The sequence below is a fragment of the Rhinatrema bivittatum genome, chromosome 9, assembly GCF_901001135.1.
Source record: "Rhinatrema bivittatum chromosome 9, aRhiBiv1.1, whole genome shotgun sequence".
In the NCBI taxonomy this organism is placed as follows: domain Eukaryota; kingdom Metazoa; phylum Chordata; class Amphibia; order Gymnophiona; family Rhinatrematidae; genus Rhinatrema; species Rhinatrema bivittatum.
The window spans coordinates 164,792,169-164,812,982 of NC_042623.1; the positions used below are offsets into that span (position 1 = coordinate 164,792,169).

Sequence of the window (20,814 nt, forward strand, 5' to 3'; positions counted from 1 at the left end):
AGAATTTGGAAGTGTTGTCATGCCCTTCAGTAGCAGAGATGGGGTATAGATGGGAGCAGAAGAAAACAACAACCATGAGTTTGCATGGGAGATGATTCTTTGGTGTGCTGTGTACAGATAGGATGCATTACATGGGATTTACTGCAAGATGTCAACATTAAGGATACAAAAAAAACCTAATATTTTAATTTCCCAAAGTTTTATGAATGTTCTACAAAATTCACATTTTTGTTAACAAATTTGCCATTGACTTTGATGTGAGAATTTCTGTGGAAAAAATGAAAAATGCAATATTTGTAGAGTCTGCAGTATTTTATTGGCTTAACAAAAGAAGGAACTGTGAAAAAAACAAAGTGAATTTTGCCATTTTGTACCATTTGCCTCAAAGCTTTTACCACTGAATTTTATGCTGCCAAAATTTACAGACGTAGACATTTTCCCCAGTTTTTCTGCAGACTAGCAGCCTACGTTTTGTTATTTTCAATTGTGCTGCATATTTTTTCACATATCTGTAATTGTCTATAATGTGATGGGGATCCCAGGCTGGAGATGGCAGTGCACTCTTTCTTCTTTTAATAATGGACAGATTATTTATCTCTCAGAGGTTAACAGAAGAATCCTGGGGCTTCTGATAGGGGACGTGACATGTTGTGAAAAGCCCACTGTAGGATACCATCAAAGGAGCTCTGCAAAAAAAAAAAGAAAAAAGGTTTAATGTTAAAATCCATGAGGTCCAGACAGCAAAGCTAGACAGACAAACTTATCCAGCTAACTTTGGAGGTACTCTATATTCAATTGTGCAGCCACACTATGGATTACAGCAAGCTATCTTAAAGTTAACCAGATTAGCCAGCTAACTTCAGGTCTTTGGCCTGACTAGACTTAGCCAGATAAATCCTAGACTCCTCATTCCGCTATAAATATGGCAGAATGATGAGCCATGGTCAGAAAAGGGACAGAGGGGTGATAGTGTGCACCCGGCCACATCGCAGCAGTGCATTTTCACCCATCATGTTTGCAGCCACGGCGCATACTATCACCCCTGTACCACCAATTCGGGAGGTGGTGTTATTTCCGGTACTACTGCTGGCAATAATATCTAAAACATTATCACCCACAGTGGTACTGGAATCAACATTTTTCTAACCCCACCCTAGCCCCTCCCCTTTCCCTCATTTAGATCCTAATGTCATGATGCGGTAGTTATCTTGTGCTTTAGGGTGGTATTGCACGTGATACCGCCATAATGCACGCGGTAACGGCCTATCACAGCTTGATGAATGATCCTGTAAGCTATCTGGCTAAATGAATATCGGAATTAGCCGGTTAGGTTCCAGTTATGACCCCAGCTCAGCCAGCTAAATTCTAGCTAGCTATTTTATTAGCTGGCTAGATTTTATCTGGTTAAGTTACCAAATATTCATTTAGCTGGCTAACATCATGTTGACTTTGTCCCATTATAAGAACACAAGACTTCTCATACTGGGTTACACCAGAGGTCCATCAAGCCTAGTATCCTTTTTCCAACAGTGACAAATCCAGGTCACAAGTACCCTAAGGCAGTGGTTCTCAGCCTTTTTTCTGTCGGGACACACCTGACAGATGGTTCTCACATGCATGACACACTGACCCATGATCATCACGGGGCTAGATGTAAAAGTACAGTTTGCATCCACGGGAACCCCCCTGACCCACAATAATGGATGTAAAGCAGAATTATGACATTCCCCATACAACTCACCCTACAAAAAAGATATTCTGGTTCTGGTGTCATCTCAGTAACAGCAACTCAAACTCCTTCTACTTCCAGGCTCAATAGCCCTACTTATGAAAAGACAGCAGTTTGCCACCAATGCATGTCCTCTTGAGAAAACACAACAAATAAGACTGATACAAACGCTTACATGCTAGTAAAATATCTCATCTCGGTAACAGACACAGAACCAACCTAACATACTCCCAGGATCTGTAGTAATGCACATAAACTAATCCGCACACAGTTACACCTGTATTATGGAATAAACTCAAACAGGAGCAACCCTATCTATGAAAAGGCAACACTACAAATATTAAATCAGGCCCTAAAAACCAATACCACCTCTTATTAGGAAAACAGAACTGGCAAGCAGCTATAGATCCCCACACAGAAATAATTGTAAAACTATACAATATGCAGAATAAATGTTTCCAAACAGCTATGAACAGAATAACATCCAACAATTAAAAACTCATAAAAACTATTAAACATTCTCCAAACACCAATAAAATATTTCAAAAAAGCAGACATCACATAATAGTAAATAATTAAAATGGCAGTCAATCAAGAAAAATAAACTTAAAAAGCCACCTTTACTTACCCCCTCCAGCAGCTCTCCTACTCCCTTTCCATTCAGGCCGTGGCACACACCAGAAGCAGCAGTAGAAGCTAAGCTCTATACTCATGGTCATCTTCCTTAGGGCCCATGTCTCTCACACACACACCATACCAGTCATGCCCCCATGACCAGCTTCTGACTCTCACACACCAATCATCTCCCAAACAGTCTTTGATACACACACACGAGTCACCTTCCTGAACAGTTTCTCTCATGCCATACACACACACGCAGGCTTCCCACTTCCGTGTTCTACTTACATATATGGGCTTCTCACTCTCATAGAAACATAGAAATGACGGCAGAAGAAGACCAAACGGCCCATCCAGTCTGCCCAGCAAGCTTTACACATTTTTTCTCATATTTATCTGTTACTCTTTGCTCTTAGTAACCTTTTGGTTCTATTTCCCTTCCACCCCCACCATTAATTCAGAGAGCAGTGTTAGAGCTGCATGTATGTGAAATATTTAGCTTAATTAGTTAGGGGTAGTAACCGCCGCAATAAGCAAGCTACACCCATGCTTATTTGTTTTCCCAGACTATGTAATTCAGTCCTTTTTGGTTGTTGTCTGTATATAGATCCTCTTTTCTTCATTCCCCCTGCCATTGAAGCAGAGAGTTATGCTGGACATGCATTGAAAGTGAAGCATCAGACTTACTCCCCTGCCGTTGAAGCAGAGAGCCATGTTGGTTATGTGTGAAGTATCAGTCTTTCTCCCCTGCCGTAGAAGCAGAGAGCTATGCTGGACGTGCGTGAAGTATCAGTCTTTCTCCCTTGCCGTTGAAGCAGAGAGCTATGCTGGATATCCTTTGCCGTTGAAGCAGAGAGCTATGCTGGATATGCATTGAAAGTGAAGTATCAGGCTTATTTGGTTTGGGGTAGTAACCGCCGTAACAAGCAAGCTACTCCCTGCTTTTTTGTGAATGCAAATCCTTTTTTCCACATTCATTCACGTCCTCTAGACTTTATGGATCCACAGTGTTTATCCCACGCCCCTTTGAAGTCCTTCACAGTTCTGGTCTTCATCACTTCCTCCGGAAGGGCATTTCAAGCATCCACCACCCTCTCTGTGAAGAAATACTTCCTGAGATTGGTTCTGAGTCTTCCTCCCTGGAGCTTCAAATCGTGACCCCTGGTTCTGCTGATTTTTTTCAGACGGAAAAGGTTTGTCGTTGTCTTTGGATCATTAAAACCTTTCAAGTATCTGAAAGTCTGTATCATATCACCTCTGCTCCTCCTCTCCTCCAGGGTGTACATATTTAGATTCTTCAATCTCTCCTCATAAGTCATTCGATGAAGACCGGCACACTAAAACATCCCTAAAACCCACCCCGACCCTTTAAAATAAATCCCCCACCCTCCCGAACCCCCCCAAAATGTCTTAAATTACCTGGGGTCCAGTGGGGGGGTCCCATTGTGATCTTCCACTCTCGGGCCACGGGTGCGTTGATAGAAGTAGCGCCGGCGCCATTTTGCTTCCTGTCCCCCGACGTCACGAGCGTAGGAGATCGCTCCCGGACCCCCGGTGGACCCACAGGGACTTTTGGCCAGCTTGGGGGGGCCTCCTGACCCCCACATGACTTGCCAAAAGTCCAGCAGGGGTCCGGGAGCGATGGCAAAATGGCGCCGGCCGTACGGCAACATGATTCGAGTGCAGGAGGTCGTTCCCGGACCCCTGCTGGACTTTTGGCAAGTCTTGTGGGGGTCAGGAGGCCCCCCCAAGCTGGCCAAAAGTCCCTGTGGGTCCACCGGGGGTCCGGGAGCGATCTTCTACGCTCGTGACATCGGGGGACAGGAAGCAAAATGGCGCCGGTGCTACTTTTGCCCTGTCATATGACAGGGCAAAGGTAGCGCTGGCGCCATTTCTATCAACGCACCCGTTGCCCGAGAGTGGAAGATCACAACGGGACCCCCCCACTGGACCCCAGGTACTTTAAGACATTTTGGGGGGGTTCGGGAGGGTGGGGGATTTATTTTAAAGGGTCGGGGTTAGTTTTAGGGATGTTTTAGTGTGCCGGTTTTCCCGCCCTCCCCCGATTTACGATTTACACGATATTTAAAAAAACAAAACCATGACGATCTGATTCCCCCCCCCCCCCCAGCCGAAATCGATCGTAAAGACGATCGATCACACGATTCACATCTCTGTTATTCACTAACTAAGACAACCGCTCCTCGGGGGTCTTTTCTCTCATTTCTACTTTCAGGATTGGACCCCCAGGTACTCGCTCCTCGAGGGCTTACCAGTCTGATATCCTGCACCTCGGACCTTCGGTCCCACAATCTTCACTACCAGAAGGACATAATTCTTTACACTCGCAAATAAATACTAGCCTTAAAAAAACTAACATAACATACAGCCAGTTATAGTTTAATCCTTTATTAAAATAAAAAGGCTTTTCAAGACTTAATCTTTTTTTCCCAGCAAGTCCAACTTATTACTAGCAGATGCAGATTCTTTGGGGAGCAGATAACAAAATGTGTCTTCTTTACTAGTCTTGCAGAATGCCTGGCATGTTTATTTGACTTTGGACATATATTATGTACAATGTCTCTTAAGTGGAAGCACTTACATTTGATTTGTGATTAAAAGTAGAGAACAGTAGACAAGGTTGATAAATCAAAATGGCATGAGAAATCATGAATAAATAGCAGCTTACCTCACTTATAATAGTGTCCAATTCTTCTTTATTCAGCATTGGATCCCCACTTGCTGAGTCTTCAATCACCTGAAATTAATTTATTTACTTATTTCTTCAAATTTATCTTCCCATTGTTAATTCAAGATGAGTTGTAATAAAAAAAAAAACCCAACTATGAAAAACAATACAAACATAGCAGAAAACATAAAACAAAATTGGCATTGATCAATAAAAGTCATAAACATAGGTCCATATTTAAAGGAGTTTATTAGATAACTTTTCAGTTACCCAGACAAAAACCTTTAATTGAACATTTCTCTTTTATCACCAGCCAAATTTTATCCAGCTAAATTTTAGCTGGGTAAAAAGAAGAGAGGAAGACTGTTCCATGTGCTGGACTAAAATGTATTGAACACTACTCTAATAAATTTACTTTGTCTGGACATACAAAATGTAGTCCTGAAGTTATATGGGTAACTTTAGCCAGGTAACTTCCTGCTTACAGTCACACTGAAAATGGACTTCATTATAAAATAGAACAATAATATCCAGGGGTGCAGTCTAAGAGCTTTAAGCCACATAGAACATAGATCAGGTGAAATATAAGCATAAATACAAATAAGCATATGCCCAATGACATCAATCAATTAAAAATTATATAAATCAATCAGTTTTAAAAGAAAACCATAAAAATAAGTGACTTCCTGTGATGACTTTAAGGGAGGAGGAAATCTGAAGATGAGCTCTGCAGGAACCAACCTGGTAAACTGCAAAAACCAGCAAACAATAAGACAGAGAGCAATCCCAAAGATGTGCATAAGCAGAGAATAGTGAGAGGACAAATTGTTAATTTTAAAAAGACAGGAAAATGGAGACAAAACTTTAAAAACTTGCTGCAGAAAAAGTGAAACAATGGGAAGACAAAATGATAACAGACCCAGAGCAAGGAGAGAAGAGTGCAACAGAAAGTGCAATTCAGCAAATCACAAAGGGGGCATCAGAAGCCCTATATCTTCTACTTGTAATCGTCACTTGATACCCTATTTGAAAATTAAGAGGTCCATATTCCATATTCAGAGGCATTTAGCTGGACAACTCACAAGTTATCCAGCTAAATGCCGACTTTTTAATGTTTTCCCCACTTTTCCATCTAAATTTTATCTAGATATCTCATTATCCAGCCAAAATTTAGTTGAATAAAAGAGGCATTTCAGGGGCATTTCTGGGAAGTTAGATTAGCTGGCTACATCTTCTGGCTAATTCGGATGATCAGAGTTAGCTGGATAACATATCTGGCTAACTCTGGTTGCACCTAGAGCTGCCCTAAAGTTAGATTGATAAACTTAGGTTATCTTTAAAATGGCCGCCTATGATGAATAGTGTGGCTATACCACTGAATATCTCTCCCAAGTTAGATGAATACGTTTATCCAGCTAGCTTTGCAATCTGGCCAGTGACTGAATATGGATCCGATAATAGACTTAGGGGTTTGCAGACCAAATATAATTTTGTATCATATCATTTCATTGGTGGGAGGCTGTCACTCAAATTTCATTTTGTTGGGGCTATTTTTAAGGGGAAGCGAATTTCATTTTTTTTAAATTTCAGCTAGTGTGCACTGGTTCTGAATAATGTGCACCATTTGCACACAGACTGGGAAGGAGGAGAAACCAAGGTAAATAATAGCCACTAATCTAAACTATTGTACAAAGTTAACTTGAGGGCAGCACACATAAAGAAAAAAGATCTGAAGTATGAGGGGGGGGGGGGGGGGGAAGTGCTGTCATTACCCAACTTTTCTACAAAGCTGCAAGCAGCTAGAAATGAGATCACACTATACTGGACTCAACTCTTTGAAAAGGGGCAACATTTTTCTTGCAGTCCCTGGCAAAGTTGAAAATGTATCAAACTGGAACTACCAGAGCTGTAGCATGTCTATGGTCAATATGGCCTCAGCCATAGGCATCATGACCCAAAGGACACCACAGCAGCCCTGGAATAGCGCGGCCCTGCTTGAAGTGATATTATGGCTGGTGGAAAACTAAAAAGAAACATCATGGCCCCACTGTAATGGCATCATGGCTGACAGCAATCTGAAGAAGAGCAGAAGCCGCCCAGCCAGAAGTGGTAAGATGGCTGGCAGGGACCCTGAGGAAGAGCAACAGGGCATAAAAACATAAGAACATGCCATAATGGGTCAGTCCAAGGGTCCTTCAAGCCCAGCATCCTGTTTCCAACTGTGGCCAATCCAGGCCATAAGAACTAGAGATGTGAATCGTGTGCCAGATCGTCTTAACGATCAGATTCGGCTGGGGGGGGGGGGGGGGGTGTGTGTGAATCTGATCATTAAGATATGTGAATTGGAATCGTTTCCGATTCCAATTCACATAGCTAATTTTTTTTTTTAGGGAGGCCTGCGCCGCTAAAAAAATAAACCCACCCGACCCTTTAAATCGACCCCACCCTCCCGACCCCCCAAAACCTTTTAAAATTCACCTGTTCTAAAAAAAATGGTGCCGGCCATCCAGTGCTCCTACCATGTGACAGGGGCTGGCCAATGGAACAGATACCCTGTCACATGGTACGGGCAAAGGGGCATCGGCGCCATTTTTTTTTAGAACAGGTGATGCCTGGGAACGGGAAATCTCTCCCCGAGGCCCCCCTGGATCTCTCCTCTCCCCAAGGCCCCCCGAGGTCCCCCTGGACCACCAGGTAATTTTAAAAGGTTTTGGGGGGGGGGGGGTCGATTTAAAGGGTCGGATGGGTTGTTTTTTTTAATCGGGCCATCGGCGCCATTTTAATTAGTGGCAGCCAAAATGGCACCGATGGCCCGAGACCGGGAGATCGCACTGGGACACCCCCCCCCTACTGGACCATCAGGTAATTTAACATTTTGGGGGGGTTCGGGAGGGTGGGGGAGGGTAAGGAATTGGTTTTAAAGGGTCGGGGTGGGTTTAGGGGTTGTTTTGGTGTGCCAGTTTTCCCGCCCTCCCCCAAATAATTCCCGTGCCCTATTTAACGATACAATACAAATGCCCCTGACGATAAATCGGGGGCATTTGTATTGTATCGTGCACTCTAACGATTTAGGACGATTTTAAAATTATCTGATGATAATTTTAATCGTTCAAAAATGAGTCACATCCCTAATAAGAACCTGGCAAGTACCCAAAAACTAAGTCTATTCCATGCTACTGTTGCTAGTAATAGCAGTGGCTATTTTCTAAGTCAACTTAATTAATAGCAGGTAATGGACTTCTCCAAGAAATTATCCAATCCTGTTTTAAACACAGCTACACTAATTGCACTAATCACATCCTCTGGCAACAAATTCCAGAGTTTAATTGTGCGTTGAGTGAAAAAGAACTTTCTCCGATGAGTTTTAAATGTGCCACATGCCCCCTAGTCTTTCTTTTATCCGAAAGAGTAAATAACTGATTCACATCAACCCATTCTAGAACTCTCATAATTTTAAACACCTCTATCATATCCCCCCACTGCCATCTCTTCTCCAAGCTGAAAAGTCTTAACCTCTTTAGTCTTTCCTCATAGGGGAGCTGTTCCATTCCCTTTATCATTTTGGTCGCCCTTCTCTGTACCTTCTCCATCGCAACTATATCTTTTTTGAGATGCGGCGACCAGAATTGTACACAGTGGGGTAGATTTTATAATTTTGCGCAAGCGCGTACTTTTGTTTGCGCACCAGGCGCGAACAAAAGTATGCGCCTGGTGCGGCTACGCGCGTATCTTATAAAATCTGGGGTCGGCGCGCGCAATGCGGTGCACATTTGTGCAACCTGCGCGCGCCGAGCCCAGCGCGCGCTGCCTGTTCCCTCCGAGGCCGCTCCGATTTCGGAGCGGCCTCGGAGGGAACTTTCCTTCGCCCTGCCCCCACCTTCCCCTCCCTTCCCCTACCTAACCCACCCACCCCCCCGGCCCTATCTAACCCCCCCCCCCTTACTTTTGTTGGCAGATTTACGCCTGCTGAAAGCAGACTTAAATCTGTGCACGCCAGTGGGCTGCTGGCACGCCATCACCCGACCCGGGGGCTGGTCCGAGGGCCTCGACCACACCCCCGGGCCGGCGCCATGTCCCCAGGCCCGCCCCCGAAATGCCACGTCACGCCCCCGAAACGCCGCGTCATTTACGGAACGCCCCTGACACGCCCCTTTTACGAAGCCCCGGGACTTACGCACGTCCCAGGGCTCTGCGCGCGCCGGCGGCCTATGCAAAATAGGCGCGCCGGTGCGCGAGGGCCCTATGCGCGTAAATCCAGCCGGATTTACGCGCGCAGGGCATTTAAAATCCGGCCCAGTATTCAAAGTGCGATCTCACCATGGAGCGATACAGAGGCATTATGACATTTTCCGTTTTGTTCACCATTCCCTTTCTAATAATTCCCAACATTCTGTTTGCTTTTTTGACTGCTGCAGCACACTGAACAGATGATTTCAATGCGTTATTCACCATGACACTTAGATCTATTTCTTGGTTGGTAGCTCCTAATATGGAACCTAACATTGTGTAACTATAACATGGGTTATTTTTCCCTATATGCATCACCTTGCACTTATCCACATTAAATTTCATCAGACATTTGGTTGCCCAATTTTCCAGTCTCAGAAGGTCTTCCTGCAATTTATCACAATCTGTGATTTAACCACTCTGAACAATTTTGTATCATCTGCAAATTTGATTATCTCACTTGTTGAATTTCTTTCCAGATCATTTATAAATATATTGAAAAGTACAGGTCCCAATACAGATCCCTGAGGCACTCCACTGCCCATTCCCTTCCACTGAGAAAATTGTCCATTTAATCCTACTCTTTGTTTCCTATCTTTTAGCCAGTTTGTGATCCACGAAAGGACATCACCACCTACCCCATGACTTTTTACTTTTCCAGGAAGCCTCTCATGAGGAACTTTGTCAAACGCCATCTGAAAATCCAAATATACTACATATACCGGTTCACCTTTATCTACATGTTTATTAACTCCTTCAAAAAAGTGAAGCAGATTTGTGAGGCAAGACTTGCCTTGGGTAAAGCCATGCTGACTTTGTTCCATTAAACCATGTCTTTCTCTCTGTTCTGTGATTTTGATATTTAGGACACTTTCCACTATTTTTTCTGGTGTTGATGTCAGGCTAACTGGTTTGTAGTTTTCCGGATCACCCCTGGAGCCCTTTTTAAATATTGGGGTTATATTAGCCACTCTCCAGTCTTCAGGTGCAATGGGTGATTTTAATGATAGGTTACAAATTTTTACAAATAGGTCTGAAATTTCATTTTTTAGTTCCTTCAGAACCCTGGGGTGTATACCATCCGGTCCAGATGATTTACTACTCTTCAGTTTGTCAATCAGGCCTACCACATCTTCTAGGTTCACTGTGATTTGGTTCAGTCCTTCTGAATCATCACCCATGAAAACCTTCTCCGATATAGGTATCTCCCCAACATCCTCTTCAGTAAACACTGAAGCAAAAAAATAATTTAATCTTTCTGCAATGGCCTTATCTTCTCTAATTGTTCCTTTAACCCCTTGATCAGTATGTGCTGCTGTAAGGAGCAGGTGGTCACTGCAGGACTGGCCCCTGTGACCCAAAGAAAAAATCTTCTTATCAGCCGCAGGAACTGAAGGATGAGACTAATACTGCTGACCGTTCTGCTTGGAAGGGGGGGGGGGGGGGGGAAGAGAGAGAGAGAGCATGTGTGTGTGTATGTGAGAGAGAGAGAACATGTGTATGTGTGTGTGTATGTTTTTTTTTGTATGTGAGGAAGGGAGAAAAAGCATTTGTGTGCCAAAACTGATCCTTGTGGCACTCCACTTAACACCATTCTCTTTTCAGAGTAGGTTCCATTTACCATTACACACTGTCTCCTTTCAGTTTGCAATCCATGCCTTTGCCTTGGCACCCACTCCCAAGCTTCTTATTTTGTTCACAAGTCTCCTATGTGGGACCATATCAAAAGCTTTACTGAAATCCAGGTAAATCACATTGAGCGCTCTTCCTTGATCCAATTCTGTAGTCACCCAATCAAAAAATATTTGTCTGACAGGACCTTTCCCTGGTAAATCTATGCTGCCTCAAATTGAGCAACTGACCAACTTTCCTTCAGCAGAATCTACATTCATTTTTCCAACCTGTAGTTTCCAGCCTCCTTTCTGCTACCACTCTTGTGAAGTGGGACCACCACCAATCTTTTCCAATCTTGCAGCACTATTCATGTGCCAGGGATCTATTGAACAGGCCTTTCAGCAGACCCACCAGCACATCTCTCAGCTCACTCAGTAGTCTGGAATGTATCTCACCTGACCCCATGTCCTTGTCCATTTTCAGTTTACCTAGCTCTTCCCATACATTCTCTTCCGTAAACGGAGTTTCATCTACTCCATCCCCATCTACTGTCTTGTGAACCAGCACCTGTCCTTCTTCAGGATCTTCTTTAATAACATCGAATTGAAGAATTTGTTTAATATTGCTGCCATTTCTTCATCTCACTCCACACATTGCTTTTTGTCACCTTTCAATTTCACTATACCATTTCGGATCTTCCTCCTTTACCTGATATATCTGAAAAATGTTTTGTCACCTCACTTTGCTTCTTTGTCAATCCTTTCTTATGACCTTTTGCTTTCCTGATTTCTTTCTTCATCTCCCTCAATTTCACCAGGTATTCTTCCCTGTGGCTGAGGAGGAGATAGGATGGATAGAAAATCAACAGAATATGTTTTCTTTCACAAAGGTGCAGCTATCACAAGGTTGAGCAAGAAGCAGACAGATGTAGTATTGTCTTCTACAGAGGCAGAGTACTGTGCTGCAGAGCAAGCTTTCAGAGAACTTGCATGACTATACAAATTGTTCTTGGACTTTGGGATCAATCAACTGACACCAATACAGCTTTCTGAATACAACCAAGTAGGGATGTGAATCGTTTTTCAACGATTAAAATTATCGTCCGATAATGTTTATATCGTCTTAAATCGTTATAGAACACGATACAATAGAAATTCTAACGATTTATCGTTAAAAATCGTTAAATCGTGTTAGTGCGCACTAACTCGAGTTAGTGCGCACTAACTCCCCGTTAGTGCGCACTAACTCGATTTAGTGCGCACTAACTGAAAATGATACAAATAAACACTTTCCAGGTCACTGAAGGTCAGTTAGGAATGAATATGTGTTCCTATTGGCTGGCTGCCCTCTTATCTATTGATGTTACCAAGGTTACCACTGAGGTGATGGTTGGGGGGATGGGAAATGGAACTGGAAACTAACGAACACCAACAGAAAATGAAACAAAGTGTTCACACTTCCCAGGTCAGTAAAGGTCACTTAGGAATGAATATGTATGTATGTATTCCTATTGGCTGGCTGTGCTCTTATCTATTGATGTTACCAATATGGTTGGGGGGATGTGAAATGGAAACAGTTGGAAGCTTGACAAAAAAAGTAATGTAATGATCAGCACTCACGTGACTAGAACTTGTTTGTTTATTATTTTTGTTAGCAGGCACCTGAAATGCTAGTGCATGTTGAATTTGCCAATCACTGTGCATTTTAGAAAGGTGGTCCTGGCTGGAACTGTACACAGTTCAAATATATGTAATTGATTGTTGGTAAGTGTATTTTTTAAGTAGCCACACTGGCACCAGTATGTTTACTTTTCCTCCTACTTAACTCACTAGCTCAGCTTTGTAAGAAGGGCTTCTCTGCTTGTGTGTTGTTTTTGTTTGGTGTGAGGAGAGCAGAAACATCAGATCTTTATTCAATCTACTACAGTCATCTCTTACAGTGCCCTATCCCTATTAATACCAGGAGTGTTGTGATCTTCCTGCACACAGTGCCCTAACCCTGATACCAGTCTGAGACAGCTCCCTCCCTGCATTACTAGTGAGAGGCTGGCTTCACAGACAGGGGGGAGCTGCCTGACCCTCACTCCTGACTTCCCCCATGTCCCAGCTAGTGAATGGTGTGTGGGTGAGGGGGGGGGGAGGATGGTGAAGTCTGAGACAGCTCCCTCCCTGCATTACTAGTGAGAGGCTGGCTTCACAGACAGGGGGGAGCTGCCTGACCCTCACTCCTGACTTCCCCCATGTCCCAGCTAGTGAATGGTGTGTGGGTGAGGGGGGGGGGAGGATGGTGAAGTCTGAGACAGCTCCCTCCCTGCATTACTAGTGAGAGGCTGGCTTCACAGACAGGGGGGAGCTGCCTGACCCTCACTCCTGACTTCCCCCATGTCCCAGCTAGTGAATGGTGTGTGGGTGAGGGGGGGGGGGGGGGAGGATGGTGAAGTCTGAGACAGCTCCCTCCCTGCATTACTAGTGAGAGGCTGGCTTCACAGACAGGGGGAGCTGCCTGACCCTCACTCCTGACTTCCCCCATGTCCCAGCTAGTGAATGGTGTGTGGGTGAGGGGGGGGGGGAGGATGGTGAAGTCTGAGACAGCTCCCTCCCTGCATTACTAGTGAGAGGCTGGCTTCACAGACAGGGGGGAGCTGCCTGACCCTCACTCCTGACTTCCCCCATGTCCCAGCTAGTGAATGGTGTGTGGGTGAGGGGGGGGGAGGATGGTGAAGTCTGAGACAGCTCCCTCCCTGCATTACTAGTGAGAGGCTGGCTTCACAGACAGGGGGGAGCTGCCTGACCCTCACTCCTGACTTCCCCCATGTCCCAGCTAGTGAATGGTGTGTGGGTGAGGGGGGGGGGGGAGGATGGTGAAGTCTGAGACAGCTCCCTCCCTGCATTACTAGTGAGAGGCTGGCTTCGCAGACAGGGGGGAGCTGCCTGACCCTCACTCCTGACTTCCCCCATGTCCCAGCTAGTGAATGGTGTGTGGGTGAGGGGGGGGGAGGATGGTGAAGTCTGAGACAGCTCCCTCCCTGCATTACTAGTGAGAGGCTGGCTTCACAGACAGGGGGGAGCTGCCTGACCCTCACTCCTCCGGGGTATTGTGATCTTCCTGCACACAGTGCCCTATCCCTGATACCAGGGGTGTTGTGATCTTCCTGCATGCAGTGCCCTATCCCTATTAATACCAGGAGTGTTGTGATCTTCCTGCATGCAGTGCCCTATCCCTATTAATACCAGGAGTGTTGTGATCTTCCTGCATGCAGTGCCCTATCCCTGATATCGGGATGTGTGCAAGAAGATCACAACACCCCCGGTATCAGGAATAGGGCACTGTGTGCAGGAAGATCACAACACCCCCAGTATCAGGAATAGGGCACTGTGTGCAGGAAGATCACAACACCCCTGGTATTAGGGATAGGGCACTGTGTGCAGGAAGATCACAACACTCCTGGTATTAATAGGGATAGGGCACTGTGTGCAGGAAGATCACAATACCCCTGGTATCAGGGTTAGGGCACAAGTTCTAGTCACATTGACTGATCACATTACTTGTTTTGTCAAGCTACCAACTGTTTCCATTTCCCATCCCCCATATACTGTCAGTAGGAAACTTGGTAACATGAATAAATAAGAGGGCAGCCAATAGGAATACATATTCATTCCTAAACTGACCTTAACTGACCTGAAAAGTGTCAAATTGTATCATTTTCAGTTAGTGCGCACTAACTCCCAGTTAGTGCGCACTAACTCCCGTTAGTGCGCACTAACTCGAGTTAGTGCGCACTAATCGGAAAAAACGATTTTTAACGATTTTTTAACTAAAAAATCGTGCCTAAGACGATTTTCTTGCCCTGCCACACGATTTCTATCGTTAAGACGATATGGAAAACGATTCACATCCCTACAACCAAGGGTATATCAAAATGGTGGACACAAAACAAATCAGGCCAAACATGAAACGTGTGGATACAAAAGTACTACATGAGGGATATGTGTGAAAAGGAACTAGTTAAGCTGAAATATTTCCCCACAGAGAACATGATGGCAGATAGTAGGGGTGTGCATTCGTTTTCGAGGTATTGGCAATACACAACGTATATGTCCCTATTCGTTGAATTCGTGGGGTCACAAAATGAATGGCAAACCCCCACGAATACAACATATCTAACGAATAAACCCCCACCCTCATGACCTCCCCAAGACTTACCAAAAGTCCCTGTTGGTCCAGTGGGGGTCCTGGTGCGATCTCCTGCACTCGGGCTCTCGGCTGCCGGTATTCAAAATGGCACCGATAGCCTTTGCCCTCACTATGTCACAGGGGCTACCGGTGCCATTGGTTGGCCCCTGTCACATGGTAGGAGCAATGGATGGCCGGCGCCATCTTGTGCTCCTACCATGTGACAGGGGCCAACCAATGGTACTGATAGCCTCTGTGACATAGTGAGGGCAAAGGCTATCGGTGCCATGGCAGCCAACGGCCCGAGTGCAGGAGATTGCTCCAGGACTGCCACTGGACCACGAGGGACTTTTGGCAAATCTGGGGGGGGTCAGGAGTCCGATTTTGGAGTGGCCTCGGAGGGAACAGGGAAAGCCATGCACCCCCATGCGTGCGCATGTTATAAAATTGGGCATAGATTTGAGTGCTCCAGGTTGCGCGCACAAATCTACGCCCACACATAAGTTTTAAAACCTGGCCCTAAGCTTTTGTCCAGAAATTGTTTCTTGGCCCTGCAAGATGAACTGAGTCTAGAGTAATAATGGACAGCAAATGTGCAGAGGTGGTGAGAAAGGGAATGTTAGGAACATCACCTCCTAAAAATGTAATAGGGTGGGAAGGTTTTTATGTATGTTTGTGTACTGCACTAATGTACTACAGTTATGTAAAATAATGTAAACCCCCTGGTCTGGAACAACTCTCTCACTCTCACGTGTATTTAGTAAAAGACCGAGGCTAAAGGGCTTCCTGAAATCTATTTAAATTCATAAGACTAGAGAGCTTAACTATGAAAACAACAGAAAAGTTATTGCTAATAATTTTTTATGCCAAGAAATTTTATTTTTTTATTTTTCTTTTATTCAAGCTGGTAGTATTCTTTAAGTAAATTATACAGGTAACTCTGTCAATGCAAGCCCGAACATAAATATAATATTACAATAGTGTTGTTATAAATCCTTAACAACACAATTATTATAACCCAAAGAAATGTTTATATTCTTTCCGGAAATTATCAGAATTAGAGTTAGGAATGGGTTCCTTCACAGCAGTTTATCAGATAAGTATAATATATTTTTACTTGGTATTATACATTTTATACAACTCTTTCTCTTTAGAATTTTTCTTTGTGTTCTGTTTCTGTTTTCCAGGTATAACAAAGATCACAACTTCAGATCACATGGTAAGTATGGTGACCAACTGTTTAAATGTTCTATGATCTTTCCTAACTATCTAAATATGTTGTCTTGTTATAATTTCTTCTCTTTTACTCACTCTATCATGTTATGTTATATTACGTGCACTTTATACTACTACTGCCTTTTTTAAGTCAGTTCCTATTTATTCATTTATATCTGGGTTAATTCTAAATATACATAGATAGAAGGGCGGAGGTTGTGTTCAAAGCTGGCTTGCATTAGTATGGAAGAACCCAAGGTTGATGCTAGTGATAGATGATAACTTGTGTTGCCTTGGACTGGAACAGGTCTACACAACACCCCAGTCTTAAACACATACAGGCCGATACAGTACAGTGTGCTCTAGACTCAGTTCATCTTGCAGGGCCAAAAAACAATTTCTGGACAAAAGCTTAGGGCCAGATTTTAAAACTTATGTGTGGTGTAGATTTGTGCGCGCAACCTGGTGCACTCAAATCTATGCCCAATGCTCCAACGGAGCGCACTGTTAGCCGGCATTTGGACGCATGTTTTCGATGCGCTAGCTTTACTCCTTATTCAGTAAGGGGTAATAGTGCATCCAAAATGCGCGTCCAACCCCCCCGAACCTAATAGTGCACGCAACATGCAAATGCATGTTGATGGCCCTATTAGGTATTCCCGCGGATTCAGTAAGTAAAATGTGCAGCCAAGCTGCACATTTTACTTTCAGAAATTAGCGTCTACCCAAAGGTAGGTGCTAATTTTTCCGGGCACCGGAAAAGTGCACAGAAAAGCAGTAAAAACTGCTTTTCTGTGCACCCTCTGACTTAATATCATGGCAATATTTAAATAAATTTATTTACTGTATCGCGCGCACAGGAGAGTGGGCACTCGCCCGCTCTCCTGCGATTTTTACTGTATCGGCCCGATAGAGAGAATCAGAATATTCCTACTATTCTATTTTAATAAAATCAATAAAAAATACTACCTCTCTTCCTCCGACGAAAATCTTCTGTTACTCTAATATGTGTGTCTAAATGTGTCTGTTGTACTCATGGGCCAGGCCGGTCCCTCCTCTGGCGCCATTCCCCGAGACCGGAGGGCCTCCATCGCTACTGGCGCTGGTGCAGGGCCTCCAGTATGCAGGATGCTGCCGGTGCTGCTCCCAGCGGATCCCTGCCTTGGGTGCACGCACTCGCCTTCGGCAAAGATTTAAAGGGCCCGCGGCAGGAAGATGCCCCCGGCCCTCCCCACTGATATCAGGGCTTTTGCCCTTTTAAAACCTGCAGCTGATGCCCCTCTGGCGACTTGGCAACAAATCTGCTTTGTTGCTCCTTCTGGTGCTGTGCTTGTTTCAGCATTCCAGACCTCCAAGTGCCTGTTCCTGTCTTCCTATATCCTGTTCCCGACTTCCACATGCCTGTTCCTGCCTTCCAGTCCCGATCCAGCTCCTTCTCCCTCGTATGGATTTCCCTGACTTCGACTTTGAACTGGACCTCACGCCTCTTGCTCACCGCCTGCTCTGGACTTCGGATCGGACCTCACGCCTCTTATTCGCTGCCTGCCCTGGACTTCGGATCGGACTGCATGCCTCTTACTTGCCACCTGCCCTGGACATCTGATTGGACCTCATGCCTCTTGCTCGCCACCTGCCCTGGACTTCGGATTGTCACTCCTCGGAACTTCATAACAGGGGTCCACCTAAGTCCAGCTGGCCCCCGGAACCCAAGGACTCAACCTATGGGAAACGGGGTTGGTAATGGTGAAGCCTCAACCCCTGTCATCCATCAGCCTCGCCTCTTGACTTTGAGAACCTGTGGTTGGTCTTCCTCCCAGTTGGTGACAATCTCAACTCAGGGCAAGGGTCCACAACCCACGTCGAGGTCACAACAGTGTCTCATATCCTACTGTGAACTAATATACATTCAAGCTAAGAAAACAAAAGATAATCTATTAACCCTAACTATAGGAATAGCAGAGCTAAACTGAGAATCCTTTGAATTAATATATTCTATTATTTTTTTTAGATGGCTAGCACTGGAAAGAGAACTGAGATAGGTGTGTGTTTATTCATACAATTTAAATCATATACCTTCCTTTGGTTATAATTAATTATATCCAAGTCTCTTTAATATTTGTCCTCAGTGACTCTCTTGTTCGCTTACCCTCTCCTAATAAAGGACAACATTCCTGATTCTCTGGGCCTCTTCTCTCAGTTTCTATTTTCTGCTACCACTCGGGCCGATTCAGTAAAGTCTGCGGGAGAGCGGGCATTCGCCCGCTCTCCCGGTGCACGCACAGGCCACTCTCCTGTGCACGCGATTCTGTATTTAAATGAGGCTCGGCGGCGGCTGTCAGCGGGTTTGACAGCCGACGCTCAATTTTGCTGGCGTCTGTTCTCGAGCCCGCTGACAGCCACGGGCTCGGAAACAGGACACCGGCAAAATTGAGCGTCTGGTTTTCGATCCGACAGCCGCCGTCCGACTTCAAATTTTTTTTTTCACTTTTGGAAAGTTTCGGGACCTCCGACTTAATATCGTCATGATATTAAGTCGGAGGGTGCACAGAAAAGCAGTTTTTACTGCTTTTCTGTGCACTTTCCCGGTGCCCGAAGAAATTAGCGCCTACCTTTGGGTAGGCGCTTATTTCTGAAAGTAAAATGTGCGGCTTGACTGCACATTTTACTTTCTGTATCGTGCGGGAATACCTAATAGGGCCATCAACATGAATTTATATGTTGCGGGCGCTATTAGGTTCGGCGGATTGGATGTGCGTTTTCGGCCCCTTACTGAATAAGGGGTAAGGGAAAACGCGCGTCCAGTGGCGGGTTAACAGTGCGCTCCAACGGAGCGTACTGTACTGTATCGGCCTGACTGAGAGTAAATTAAGTGTTATTAGCCACTTGAATTTTTGAAACACTCAAGTATAATTCTTCTTTGTTTAGGATCAAGATTTATTAATTATTAAAAATTGGTTACTGGGTGAGACGTTGGTTATGTCTGGGAATAATTTTTTATACACTGAGGGGCAGATTTTTAAAAAATACGCGAGCGCGAACAAAAGTACGCTGGATTTTATAAGATACGCGCGTAGCCGCGCGTATCTTATAAAATCCGGGGTCGGCACGCGCAAGGGGGTGCACATTTGTGCAACCTGCGCCCGCCGAGCCCAGCGCAAGCTGCAAGTTCCCTCCAAGGCCGCTCCGATTTCGGAGCGGCCTCGGAGGGAACTTTTCTTCGCCCTCCCCCCCACCTTCCCCTCCCTTCCCCTACCTAACCCACCCCCCCGGCCCTATCTAAACCCCCCCTTACCTTTGTCGGCAAAGTTACGCCTGCTTTCAGCAGGCGTAACTTTGCGCGGGTTGCCGGCAGCCCCGCTCTATCCTCCGGTCCCGGGGGCTGGTCCAGAGGCCTCGACCACGCCCCCGGGCCAGCGCCACGCCCCCGGGCTCGCCCCCGAAACGCCGGGGCACGCCCCGACTCGCTGCGTCATTTCGGGAACGCCCCCGGACACGCCCCCTCCCGCCCCTTTTCGAAAGCCCCGGGACTTACGCACGCCGGGGCCCTGCGAGCGTAAATCCGGAAGGATTTATGCGCGCGGGCCTTTTAAAATCCGCCCCTGAATCTTTAGTGTTTTTTCCTTTTTATAATCACAATCTCTCAATTGCCAACTCTCATAACCATCTATATATGCTGAGGAAAAAAAAACATGGCTCAGCAGTTTTAAATTTAACTATTTAGATATAAATCTCACCTGAAGTAATTAAGTAATATATTATCGCACATTCCCATTCACCCTTCAGTGTTTCCTAACTATTTAGCGCTTTTTTAGACAGTAAGTAGGCCTCAGTTTATAGGCAGCAGTAGCGCAGGCTCCTCTCCTCAGCACTTCTCAGCTCTCGCTCTAGTCTATGTTCTAAACTGTCAGAGTAAAAAAACTGTAAGATTCCTGCTGCTAATTATGTCACTTGTAAAAAATAGTACTAAACATGTTCAGCTTTGCCTTAAGAATTTCACAGTTCTCTACTAGTTCATGTAACTGTCTAAAGGAGAAACATTTAGTACTAATAAGTTTCATTTTTAGCTCAGATGGTTGGTTAATATCAGTTGTCCTAAATATGTACAGTTACACAGGACACACAGTAGTATAACTTCAGGGGAGCTACACTGCAACCATGGTGTCCACAAGGATATAGCTTCCTTGGTTATGAGCTGCCATACTGCAGTCAGCTGATGAACCTTATTTCAGCTGTAATTGGGGCTGAAGTTTAAAATAAAATATAATTAAAACCCATAAAATAGAATAGAACTTTAACCAAAATAATCACAATCACTCCAAGATCACTCACTTTCACTCACACATACTCTAAAGTCACTTTCTCATTATTAAAAAAAAAAAAACTTTTCTGAGATCCTTTGTGTCAAGATTCTAAATTTTAATCTCTCTCTCGCTCTGAAATAATCCTTCACAAAACTCCTCATTCCTCTCTATGGGTCTCCTTGGGACCTTTCTCCAATTTACTAAGATATTTATTTAAATTTAGTGAGATGGAAGGGCTCTAAGTCCAT

At 44.8% G+C, this 20,814-nt stretch overlaps 1 protein-coding gene across 1 annotated transcript in view; it reads right to left on the reverse strand.

Moving 5' to 3' along the window:
- Window positions 1–563: 563 nt before the first annotated feature.
- AIRE (autoimmune regulator) overlaps window positions 564–20,814 on the reverse strand; it is a 114,502-nt gene continuing 94,251 nt past the window's right edge. Inside the window, exons 13-14 of the mRNA XM_029617321.1 lie at window positions 5,037–5,105; window positions 564–686 (exon numbers count right to left, since the gene is read on the reverse strand). Of these exons, the coding sequence (XP_029473181.1) occupies window positions 606–686; window positions 5,037–5,105 (150 nt within the window). The 3' untranslated portion in view covers window positions 564–605. The remainder of the gene's footprint in view (window positions 687–5,036; window positions 5,106–20,814) is intronic.